At 54.6% G+C, this 12,665-nt stretch overlaps 3 protein-coding genes across 3 annotated transcripts; 2 read left to right on the top strand and 1 right to left on the bottom strand.

The window, feature by feature from the left end:
- Window positions 1–5,972: 5,972 nt before the first annotated feature.
- On the bottom strand, window positions 5,973–6,686 carry DICSQDRAFT_136514 (uncharacterized protein). Its single transcript, XM_007365667.1, has one exon. The coding sequence runs from the start codon at window positions 6,472–6,474 to the stop codon at window positions 6,169–6,171; it is 306 nt and encodes a 101-aa protein (XP_007365729.1). The 5' UTR covers window positions 6,475–6,686; the 3' UTR covers window positions 5,973–6,168.
- A 649-nt stretch (window positions 6,687–7,335) lies between these two features.
- Window positions 7,336–7,866, top strand: DICSQDRAFT_26693 (phosphatases II; the record flags this gene model as incomplete). The annotated part of the gene is made up of 1 exon (XM_007365666.1): window positions 7,336–7,866. A coding segment is annotated over one exon (531 nt), but the record flags the coding sequence as incomplete, so codon positions are not given.
- Window positions 7,867–10,800: 2,934 nt separating this feature from the next.
- DICSQDRAFT_170047 (uncharacterized protein) lies at window positions 10,801–11,414 on the top strand (the record flags this gene model as incomplete). Its single annotated transcript, XM_007365665.1, has 4 exons — window positions 10,801–10,975; window positions 11,028–11,155; window positions 11,191–11,302; window positions 11,368–11,414. The coding sequence occupies 4 exons, from the start codon at window positions 10,801–10,803 to the stop codon at window positions 11,412–11,414; spliced, it is 462 nt and encodes a 153-aa protein (XP_007365727.1).
- Between the last annotated feature and the right edge of the window lie 1,251 nt (window positions 11,415–12,665).

Here is a 12,665-nt window from a genome sequence, read left to right as displayed (position 1 = left end):
TCCCCCTCGCGTCAGACATCATCAGTCGCCTGCGCCAAGCCAAGTACTTCACCAAGTTTGACGTCCGTTGGGGCTACCACAACGTCCGCATCAAGGAGGGCGACGAGTGGAAGGCCGCGTTTACAGTCCACGATCGAGGCCTATTTGAACCGCGGGTCATGCTGTTTGGACTCACCAACTCCCCCACTACGTTCCAAGCCTTGATGAACTCAATCTTCGCTGATCTGATCGCCGCAGGAAAGGTTGCTGTCTACCTCGATGACATCCTCATCTTCAGCACCACCCTCGAAGAGCATCGCGCCGTAACCCACGAGGTGCTGAAACGACTCCAGGAACACAACCTCTACCTGCGACCGGAGAAGTGCGAGTTTGAGAAGACGGAGGTAGAGTACCTCGGCCTGATCATCCGTGAAGGCGAGGTGGCCATGGACCCGGTCAAAGTCAAGGCCGTCACCGAGTGGCCAGCCCCCAAGAACCTGCGCGACTTACGCGGCTTCCTAGGGTTTGCCAACTTCTACCGTCGGTTTATCAAGGACTTCTCCAAGCACGCGCGACCGCTCAACGACCTGACCAAGAAGGACGTCCCCTGGACTTGGGGAACCGCGCAGCGACTCACCTTCCAAGCCCTCAAGGACGCGTTTACGAGCGAGCCCGTGCTAGTCTCTTGGGATCCGGCTCGGCCCACGCGGATCGAGGTGGACGCTTCTGGCTTCGCGACCGGAGGAGTGCTGCTGCAGAAGTTGGACGATGACCTCTGGCACCCGGTGGCTTACCGGTCTGAGTCAATGGCTGAAGCGGAACGGAACTACGAGATCTACGACCGAGAGATGCTCGCGATCATGCGTGCTCTCGAGAACTGGCGACACTACCTTGAAGGGCTCCCTGAACCCTTCGAGATCGTCACAGATCATCGTAATCTGGAGTACTGGCACACCGCACGGAACCTCACCCGTCGACAGGCTTGATGGTCTCTGTACCTCAGCCGCTTCGACTTCCATCTTACGCACAAGCCGGGCAAGACGAACACCCAAGCCGATCCCCTCTCCCGCCTCCCGACCCACCAGACTACGGATGCGGAGGACAACAGAGATCAAATTGTGCTGGGACCGGAACGGTTTGTCTCCCTGTCGGCCACGCTCACGGATACGAGCACTCTGGAGCAGGAGATTCGAGACGCACAGGTACTCAACCCTGAAGTCATCGAGGCTCTCCGCATCCTCAAGGAGAAGGGCCCTCGGAAACTGGCGAACAGGCTCCTTGAGTGGGAAGTGCGCGATGACCTCATCTATCACCACGGGAAGCTCTACATCCCCCCTGGTAAGGACCTTCGCAAATGAGTCGTCTTCTTGTGCCACGACGTGATCACAGCAGGACATCCTGGACGGAACGGGACTATCGAGCTGGTCAGCCGTCTCTACTGGTGGCCGCAGCAAGACACGTTTGTGCGCAAGTACGTCGAAGGCTGTGACACCTGCCAGCGTCGTAAAGCCCCTCGTCATCCTCGAGGCACGCTCCAACCCCACGATGTATCCGAAGGCCCATGGCAGACAATGGGAGTAGATCTCGTTACTGGACTTCCCTCTGTGCGCGGGTACGACGCGATCATCGTCTACAGCGACCACTACAGTAAGCAGGTCCATGTGCTGCCCACCACGACAGACGTCTCTGCTGAAGGAGTCGCGGACATCCACTACTGAGAAATCTTCCGTCTCCATGGTGTTCCGGAGAAAGTTGTATCCGATCGAGGACCCCAATTCGCAGCACGCTTCATGAAAGCCCTGTACGAGAGGTTTGGCATTCAGCACGCACTCACCATGGCATATCACCCCCAGTCCAACGGTCAGACGGAATGGGCGAACCAGGAAGTGGAGAAGCACCTACGTCTCTTCTCCAACCTGCGACAGGATGACTGGGTAGACCACCTGCCGACGGCTGAGTTCATGCTCAATAGCCACGTCCACTCGGGCCTCCAAGTGTCCCCCTTCGAGATCATCTACGGCTACCAGCCCAACTTTACGGTACCCATTGGCGCTCCCACTAAGTTCCCCGCGCTGGACAAGCGTCTAGAACTGTGGCGTGATGTGCGGAAGGACACGGAGGCGGCTCTGCGTATGGAGAAAGCAGCCATGAAGGAGTCGTTCGAACGTGACAAGCCAAAGCCCCACGAGTTCAAGCCCGGAGACCGCGTCTGGATGGACTCACAGGATGTCACCATCCATCAGGCCAGCCGCAAACTGGGACCACGACGACTTGGACCATACGAGGTACTGGAACGCACCGGCGAACTCACGTACCTACTTCAACTACCCCCCTCGATGCAGAACCGACATGCAGTCATTCACGTTGACCGTCTCACACCCTGGACCGGGAACGACGTCAACGGCATACTCCCACCCCTACCAGAACTAGTCGAAGTCAAAGGGGAACTCGAGTACGAGGTCGAAAAGATTGAAGACAGCCGCACGTACCGTAACCAGTTCCAATACCTGGTCAAGTGGAAAGGCTACGACGAAGGCCAGAACAGCTGGGAGCCGGCAAAGGACCTCACTCATTGCCAAGAGCTTATCGACGAATTTCATGAACGGAACCCCACTGCCCCACGCCGAATCGCTGCCGCCGTCTTCCAATCCCTTCCCTGGCAACCCCTTGTCAACTTCACCACTGCCGCACCCTCCGAACTTGAATGGGCTTCCAGACGACGCCCTGGCCTAGGGTCCATCGGGGACCGACGGACATTAGGAGGGGGGTAATGTCACGGACGTTGGACAGACGCCCCGTTTTGCCGCCCATTCCCCTCCCCTTGACGCCCACCTTCCATTTTCGGACCATTTCCTTTCTCAGCCCATCCCAGTTTGGACACTGTAGATACGTTCCCACACCCGCATGCTACGTTCCCGTGATCGCCATGCCTTTGCCTTTTCCTTTCCGCCCTTTGTTCTCCCTTTGTCATCTTCACTGCCTCGCTCTCACGCCTTGTCTTTGGTTGCTAAGCAGCCCCTCGAGTATATAAGGACCCCCTTAGGCGCTCCCTAGTCCCCATCTCGACCTCTTGGTCATTGGGACTAGGTGAGTGGCCGTAGCGTTGTATCTCCCTTCGTTTGCTAATGTATAACTTGGTCATTGGGACTAGTCTGTCGCTGTCTGCGTGAAGACTAGCTTTCGTACGTCTCGTGCCTTCGTGCTGACCTGTCGCGGCGACTAGGCGCGTAGACTCGGGTCGACATTCGGCGACAACCCCGTAGGCGAGCGGCAAGGAGCCAAAAGGGAAAAGAGAGAGGGAAAGGGATAAACGTGACAGAAAACTCGACGAGGGCAGAGCGGAGGTCGGCACGAAGGCACGAGACCTACGAAAGCTAGTCTTCACGCAGACAGCGACAGACTAGTCCCAATGACCAAGTTATACATTAGCAAACGAAGGGAGATACAACGCTACGGCCACTCACCTAGTCCCAATGACCAAGAGGTCGAGATGGGGACTAGGGAGCGCCTAAGGGGGTCCTTATATACTCGAGGGGCTGCTTAGCAACCAAAGACAAGGCGCGAGAGCGAGGCAGTGAAGATGACAAAGGGAGAACAAAGGGCGGGAAGGAAAAGGCAAAGGCATGGCGATCACGGGAACGTAGCATGCGGGTGTGGGAACGTATCTACAGTGTCCAAACTGGGATGGGCTGAGAAAGGAAATGGTCCGAAAATGGAAGGTGGGCGTCAAGGGGAGGGGAATGGGCGGCAAAATGGGGCGTCTGTCCAACGTCCGTGACACGACCTCCGCTCTGCCCTTATCGAGTTTTCTGTCACGTTTATCCCTCTCCCTCTCTCTTTCCCCTTTCGGCTCCTTGCCGCTCGCCTACAGGGTCATCGCCGAACGTCGACCTGAGTCTACGCGCCTAGTCGCCGCAACACAGACCCTTGTCACGCCCCCTTCCCTTTTTGGTTACATTACCCGACCCTGACCTAGACTCAGGACCCTGCCCCGCCTCTATCCCCTTTCGGTTATATCACAGGACCCTGACCTAGGTTGTGTACTATACTGGGCCCAGCCTCGACCAGACACGTTCCTTTACAGTCTCCTCATACCTCCCCACTTTGGTCGGTTCCCTTTCCTTCCTAATATGGTCGGTACCCCATAGTATATAAGGAGGCCTATAGTCGGTGTTCTCCTCTTTGTTACCTCCTGTATCCCTATGTTGAACTTGGACTTATCCGGTCCAGACTACACGAGGCTATGCGTCTCCTAGCGCTTAGCTGTAGTCGCTTATGTAGTATGTTACCATATTTGGGACTCTCTGCTCGTGTACTATAGCTATGTTTCCGGACTCTTCTGGTACTGTCTAGGACAATCTATACTACTCCAGAACGGTCTAGACAGGTCTATGCCTTACTCATCTCTTACTCATCCTATGGTGTGATATGTCGCAATTCTTTCACCATCGTATTATTCATCGCACTATGATACATGTGACTAACCACTCTTCGATTAGTCATGGACACTTCTCTGTAGTATATAAGGACTTCAGATTGTGTCCTCCCTCTTCAGTCTTTCCTTACTGACTGAAGATCTTGCTTCGACTCTAGTCGAATCTAATCTTTGTCTTCACAGCCCCGAGTTTATCAGAATGTTTTTGCACTCGCCCATCTTAATCGTCTTAAAGTGTCTTAATCGAGCATCTTAATGCTTACATCTTAGACGGCCTTAAAGCCATCTTAAGCACCTTAATGCCCTTAAAGGCAATTTTAAGGGGCATTAAGTGATTCCCAGGTTTACTGATGCCGCCCTAGGTTTGCTGAGTGTCACCTTCAATTATGAGGACCGGGAGAGTTGAGTAGATGGAGATCACAGGCCAAGACGGCGGGAGGTCTCTCGAAGGAGTCGCCGTGCATACGCAATAGCGGGGTCACAGAGATTGATGAGTGTCTGAAACACTGACGTAAAGTGGGGGAAATTGCTTCGAGTACTTGATGTGTTGATTTTGTTGCATTCATGGCGGCTCGTATAGCCTGACTTCCTCGCAGTATGATTAATCGCCGGTCCAGTCAGTTGTAATTTGCCTCCTCAGAATCTCCTGTAGAGCTCCGCCGTGTTGTACCATACTACTGCCATGGAGATTAGGCCAGCATTGATATTTACCACCGCCGTGCATCATCGCTCCGACGGGACTGCGATCCCCTCGATTGGGACTCATCTCGATGTGGATGGTTAACGCGCTCATACGTCGGAAATAACGTGCTTGAGGTCCTGAGACATGCTCCTGGAAATACGCCGTGCACGGTTATACGTGTCATCGGCAGAAGGGATGAGGCCATCCAGCAACATCAGCGCATACGATCTGATATCTATTCGACCTCTCCAAACGATGGGGGAGCAGTAGTCCGCCTGATAAGAGCATGCGTGCGTACGGTGGCAAAGTTCCACTTCCCACAGGCATCGTCTACTCAGTGATACCGCCCGAGCACGGCACCAACCCACCCACCACACCAGAGAGAGAGGGAGACGACCCCGAGAGCATTCCGAAGATGGAAGATAAGCCTCGAGCCTCCCTTGTGCTGGGTGAGCCGTTGGGCCATCTGGCGGCTCGATCGGTTAGCGGAGGTTCTTTGGGTCCACCACGCCCGCGTAGTGCTAACTTGTTAGGTTTGGCTTGACACGCCGCGTTGCCTGTGATGGTTCGGTTATCGGTCTGCCTGCACTGTTCACGCAAAGTTCGATCCATAAGGGATCCGGAGCGGCTACCTAACCCCTTAGAACTCGCTCGTGAAATAAGAACTGGGGTGATCGGACACTCACCGACACGCATTCTACTCGCCACGGAAGGTAGCGCGATCCTACCTTCGGGATGCTCGGGGATCCTATCTTGAGCTTATATGGGAGGGTGTGAACCTTACATCCAGCGCTCCGGGATCGTGCGTCCCGCCGGCGAATAAGATTTGATCTCCTCGCCGCTGCAAAAGCGGCCGTGCGAGAATATGCATGAGGTGGTACCATGTCGTCTTCTACGATTCAGATGAGAGACGATGGATGTGCGCAATGCGATGCGCGAGGTCTGCGGTGGCGAGAGGATGTCACTGTACGCGTGCGATTTCGGGTGATATGGCATGGAACATATGTACCATGGGAATGTCGTATTGAGATCGCGGAGAGACGGAGCGAGCGGTGGACCTTGGTTCTCGTTCTCAACCGCCGTGATGTCCCGACACAGAGTGCTCGGTGTCTGAGCCGTAGCACTGAAGGTTCAAGTGGTGACCAGCTGTCGAGGATATTCTGGCCCGGAGGCTAGCAGGCTGTGCAGAGATTCGCGACTGCACTAGGCAGCAGCCGCGAGCAATGAGGAGCTCGTCCTGAGCTTCGCGAAGAGGTGAACTGTCAATGAGATACCGGAAGCAGAGCGCCGCCGTACTGTTCGCTAGGAAGGCGGCGAGATGCAAGCTCAGTTCGAGGAGACAGACCACCACGAGCGTGTCGTGAGGCGTACCTGCCATTGCGGTCAATAGCAGATGACGCCCTCGCGTCTCATAGCGTTGAGGGTCTACTGCGCACAAAGTCATCGGACCACACGTCGTGAGCGATCGGGAGGCGGGAAGTAGTCTGCCTGCCAAATACACAGAACACCGCTTCTGCCTCGAACGTTCAGCAGAAGGCCAGGGCCTCGGGCGTACGAGAAGGTGGCGAGGGGAAGCTAGCAATAGAGAAAAGCGGACAGGCGGGGGAGATGTGCGTTTGGACACCAATCTGCAGGAGTGAAGCATCGATGCTGTGGCAGTCTAGATAGATCTTGGCAAGCGAGACGAGCCTGGGAGAGCCTTTGGGCGTTACGACGGGTTGCGCTGCCAAGCTCTCGTCTCCACCGAAAAATACGCACAAAAGGTCGTTGTGTACAGCATGGTGCAAGAGATGTCAGGGAGCAGAAGGCGGAAACAAAGAGGAGGGAACATAGTAATCGAAGGGCGCGCACTGGTACACGCCGGCCCACATGGAGCGGGGTCCGTATCGGCGTGCACCATCCGGCGCTAAGCGAGGACGACCCTGCGGCTGGCCCTCGGCGCCTCTTTCGTATTCTCTTCCTCCCCTTTGTGTTCGTCCTCGCTCTCCCTCCTTATAAACGAGCTGGCCACGACCCTGCACGACCATTCAACGACCTACTCAGCCCTAGACACACCACATACTGTCTATCAGCTCTCGTCGCCACCATGTCTATCGCATTCGAGACGACCCGCACCTCCTCGCTCGGACGACAGGCGAAAGAAAGCAGCGGCTCCAGCATCTCCAGACTCCCTGCACGGGTATCCACCTCGACCACCCCGCCCTCTCCCACCGTCAGGACATCCCGCCTTCGTCGACCAAAGCCCATCCCCAATTCCTACTGGGCCACCCCCTATCTGGTCGCGTGTGAGTTCCCGTTCTGCCCACAGACGCCCGAGCAAGTGCAAAAGCACACGAAGCAAAAGCTCGACGCGCTCCTGCTCGCAGGCGTCCGCACTTTCATCGACCTCACCGAGCCCCACGAGCTCTTCCCGTACTCGCCACACCTTACAGAGCGCTGCGCGCTCGTCGGCATCGACCCCCGCGAGGTCGAGTACCACAACTTCCCCATTCGTGATCGTTCGCTGCCAGACTCCGTCGACTTCGTTCGCCGCATCATGGCCGTCCTCCGCGACAACGAAAGCAGAGGGCGCATCGCCGCCGTTCACTGCCGCGGAGGTATTGGCCGCACGGGCCTCATCGTCGGGTGCTGGCTCGTCGATTGCGGGATCGCAAAGGACGGGGACGATGCGCTCCGAATGATCGCCGAGGAGTGGAAGACGGTCGAGAAGTGCAAGCGGTACCCGCTCAGTCCAGAGACCGGCCCCCAGCACGAGTACGTGCGCACGTTCGAGCGGGCGGCGTGGATCGATGAGAAGCACGAAGTGCTCTGAACTGAATGGGTTGACTGGACAGGGCGGATCGTCGGTGCCGGTGCGTCTCTATCCTATCTCAATTGTCGCTCTGCAGCTCATTCCGTTTTGACACAGCGTACGGTTCACGTCCTTCTCACGTTTTCACGTCTTCAAGCTCAACGCGCCTAAATGACGACTGTAAATAGGTTCCGTCCTCCCGCATCCGCATCATCTCTCCCGCATCTTCATCTGCGCATGCTGCTTCAAGTTATCTCACAATCCTCTGTCGTCATGTTTTCATGGTTTCTCGCCCTCATCAGTCCGTCGAAGCTCGGACATGCAGCTCTCCTGTCTCCTCATGTGCATGCCTACTGGTTGATCAGGCTCGGACCAACCATTCTCCACGATCACTTCCTGTACATACACTGCTCTCCATCTCTCTCCTCTCGCTTCTCATTCCGTTTTCTGTAGCACTCCGTTTCTGTCGCTATCCTCACGTCTCTGCAAGGGCTCTCCGATATGCGTTAGGCATACAGGTATCGGCATAGACGTACGGTACATATTCACTATTTTGTGCTTCATGACTCGATCATGTTACATCAGTATAGCGTGGTCTGTACTGGTCTAATGCATCATTTGTAAATACCCGACGCTGTTGATCAGAGAGTGAGGGTCTATGCGCGCGATGCTGCCATAATATTGTGGTGCGGCTGTGGTATGACACGAGGTTAGAGTGGTATCGCCTGTGCCCAGCTTTCCTTGAATTCGCAGCACGAAACCTGCTATCTGTAGCCACTGCATGCTCGAATTGAACTATTTGGCACGATGCCATGCACCGTACTCGCGGTATCCTCGCCTCGCTGTTCCGAGATCCCGCCAACTCACATAGTCGGCAGATCGCGCGAGATGATATCATGCGCAGATTCGCGGATCGATGATATTTGGAATTTCCCAAACCTGCGCCACATGTAAATACGCAACGGCAGAGTACTTGCGCCGTTGACGAGAACGCGAGGACGCGCCGGCGTTCTTCCGTCTCGCGAGCAAGTGAACAGTTAGTTGGTCGGGACGCTGGGTCCGGCGGGCGCAGCAAGCTCGGAATATCGGGACGAGGTGTCGTACTTGCTTGAAGATTGAGACGCCTACATTCGCGACCGCCGACGGAGACATTGACTTCGAGTTCGAACGGCCAGGTCGTGAACTGAGCTTGGCAGGCTGGGAACGTACGGACCGTAAATCCCCTCACTCACCTTCGGTACAGGAAAGTCTTAGGGCCTGTTCGGCAAAGAGTTGGAGTTACGAGTCACCGGCATTTTGTCACGTGGCGGCATTTCCGAGGATTTCTGCGCGAGTTAGAGTTACAGGGGCGGAGTACCCGTGAAGTCCGGAGGAGACAAGCGCCCTGAACTCGTACATGTATCTAGTATACCAATAGCTATGGCTTATCAGATGGGCTCTGCTTCATCCCTGCTTCACCATGGTCCACACAAGAGCAGCTGTCTAAATTCACCAAGCTATCCATCAGGCTCAAATAGAGCGCCGAAGACAGGCTATTATAGCAGTAACTGTCATTGTTTTGACTGGGCGGGCCTTGGTAGTAGCCTGCCCTAATCCCTCAAGTAGGATGGTCTCGGATGTCTGATCACAATCTACGCCTTAGCTCAAAACAAAACATGCTGCCAACAGGAGAACCGTACTCACGAATGACCCGGAGAAGTTCAGATCCCTCGCGTATAGCCGCTGAATTCGGAGTTAGCCTAAGGGCCTGTTCGGCAAAGAGTTGGAGTTAGAGTTACCGGCATTTCATGCCCAAATATAGTAATAATATCTCGGTTTTCAATCTCGAGAAAACTCGAGTTACTCGGGCGAGTGCATGCGTTCGGATGCCTCCCAGTAACTCCGGGCGGTTATTATCAGCTCAGGTCATAACTTATCTCGAGGCTCTACCCTTTTGGCAGCCTGCTTGATTCTCTCTCTATAGAGTATTGGGATGGCTACCATGACCTGCTGATCCTTATCTGTGAACTCCAGAAGGTGACTGGCAATTATGTATAGTCTCGTTGTGCAAGTAAGTCTCGAAGTCCAGTCCAGCTCACTTGAAGGTGCAGGTGCTCCGGTCGGCAATTGTTCTCGGGAGCGCTCTCGCCTCTTCTGGTGGATGGATATGTACTGGTGGCGGCTGAGCTGACAGCATATCTGAAGCTCTGAACAAGTGTGCCGTGGCCCGTGCTCGGCGGCACGGTGGACGTTCTCAACGTCCGAGCGCGCATCTCATGCTCCCGTGAGTTCTCGCGACTGCTTGTAAATGGCATAGATTATCACCAACGCTGACGCCCTTTTACAGAAGCAGTGCCTACTGGGGCGTGCTTTGAAACGTGGTGGACGGGCGCTGGTTAAGTTGGGCCGATACGGTCGGAGGCGTTCTGCTTACTCGCGCATCTACTACTATAAAAGGGCATCGACATGGGTAACAACCACTTGGAGGACGTCTACTGTCGAACATGCCGTTACGTGGATTTAGAAGTTCGGACAAACGCCATGCTTTGGATACCCACCACGCGTGACTCAGCCTTATAAGCTGCACTCTGCTGCCTCGTTGAACATCCTTGACGGCTCTCCCCTGCCAGTCTGACCCTGCCTCCCACGTCAACCAACACAATGAACGTCTCTCATCTCGTCGGCGGAATGGATGGCATGCACTTCTGCGACGTCAGATCTTAGGCTGATGATGGTGAGTACGTCGTCTGCGACTCGTTACCCAGTGAATGTTGTGTCCTCACCATCACTGATGTCTCCCAGGGACTGTCTTTCCCAATGAGCCTAGTTCTTTTCTTAGCAATGGACCTATAAATCCCCCCCCCATCTATTGACCTGCCACAGATCGTCGTTTAATTGACAGAAAGTGTTCAAATACTGAAATCATCCTTTGTTATGACTACATCGTCTGTTCACCCCCAATCCGTTGGCAGTGATCAAGAGTCTTCTGATGCATCTTCTACACAGGTGGAAGGCATCGCCATCACTCACCAGCTCGAAGACGGCCAGACCGTCAAGCTCTCTCATGGCAGCTGCTGGGCAAAGCCTACTGCTATCGTCACCTTTTGTCGTACGTCTTCTATCGAGTCTCTTGGGCGTCCGCTGACAGTCGTGTGCGACAGCCAAAGAGTCCTTAGTCGGGGTCTTCGGTCTCGCTGGACCGCCGACGTCCTGCGAAAAGCGCGCGATGATCAACAGCATCAACTTCGTCATTCTCGACTCCAAGACTATGACAATTCGCACGGAAGGGGTATGCAGCGACAGTGATAACTCAGTTTCGCACAGGCCCTGATACTCGCCTACAGCCTTTCGGGAATAGTAACGAAAGCGACGAGGGTGCGCTATTCTGTCTCCGACGTCTTCGCATTTGGCGGGTTTGCTGAGAGTAACACCATCCGTGCGTGAAAGAAACCCGTCCGGTCGGAGCATCATTCCTGATATTGATGTCGTGGTCCGCCTTAGATGGCCTCTTTGGCCTATTCTTCTACAAGGACCTCAATAAGGCCTGATTATTTGTGATGCTCCAATGCTGGAAGACATCCATTGTCTTCTCTAACTCGTGGCGTAAATTGCAATGGAATGTGACTTGAGGAGGCTATGCTGTGTGCTATAAGCGAACGGTTGGCAGGTAGTGTTTCATATCCGGGATGCCCCTTACGCAGCAGGGTCATAACTCCACTGGTCGCTGCGGGCCTGGTGAGATAGAAGTCGTCTCTTTCTCCCTTCCCTGTAACCGTTATGTTTGACCCTAGATGGCGCCACTTGACTCGCAGGCCACATAGTCCGCTATTCCTGGATACTGATTAGTTATCACCAACCACTACCATCCCTGACGAATGCGTGAGTATAAATGCTGTACCTTACGGCTGAGCGACGTTGCTAACGCTTCTGTGTAGCCAGTAATACCAGTCTTCGGGCCGGCGCTAATAATAATCACATATTTCTCATAGCCGGAGCTCCCAACATGTATCAGCTTCTTGTCCAACTCCGAGAAGTACTAAAAGCCGACTGAGAACGGGTCCTCAAGCTCAAGATTGAATATCGAATGGCGATCTGAGGTCAATAGCATGGTGAACTTGATATGCCAGTCAAGGGCGAATGGCTGCACGAACAACTTCACCACGTGCAGCATCTTTCCACTTCAGCCTTACTAGGCGTTGCGTGCGAGGTCCGACATCCCTTTCGAGATCTTCTCGTCCCTTCAATATTGCCAATAGTGAGCGCTAGAAGCGACACCCGGTTCGGTACCGGATTCGCATTCGTCTACGACGCCGGTGTCATATAATGCAGAGGAGCTGTATAGGTGTTGAACCCGGGGGGCGAAGGCCTCTCCCACGGGTGGCAACGACAGCGGATAGCCTGCAACTCACCTAGAAGGGTTGTTGGTTGTAAGAGGCTTGTTAGAGCGATGAGAGGAGATGTTCGAGTGAACTGAACTGTAGATTGGGGGTACAGAGGTCCCCTATATATACTACTGTACATCTGTGGCTACGTAGTACTATACAGTACATTCCCAGGATGCACAGTCGCACAGAGAAGCAGTGCGTACACAGCAAAGCTGTGTGTGTACCACATGAGTAGTACAGCCTCGGTTATTGCAGTAACCGGCTGTGCCGTTCCATATCTTGTGACGGCTGTGTTAGGCAAGCTGTGTAAACCAGCGCCTGTTCAACACTCCCCCTCGCTAAGTATCCGAATGGTTACGCAAGCGTAGCAGGCGCTTTAAGCAGCTCTGGACTTTGGGAAGCGGAGACCAAGTT

Source organism: Dichomitus squalens, assembly GCF_000275845.1.
Source record: "Dichomitus squalens LYAD-421 SS1 unplaced genomic scaffold DICSQscaffold_13, whole genome shotgun sequence".
NCBI lineage: Eukaryota > Fungi > Basidiomycota > Agaricomycetes > Polyporales > Polyporaceae > Dichomitus > Dichomitus squalens.
This window is presented reverse-complemented; position numbering and strand designations above follow the sequence as displayed.

What these genes read in the sequence shown, in the direction of transcription:
- DICSQDRAFT_136514 (XM_007365667.1), bottom strand. Translation starts at nt 6,474, where the DNA reads ATGGCAGGTACGCCTCACGACACGCTCGTGGTGGTCTGTCTCCTCGAA.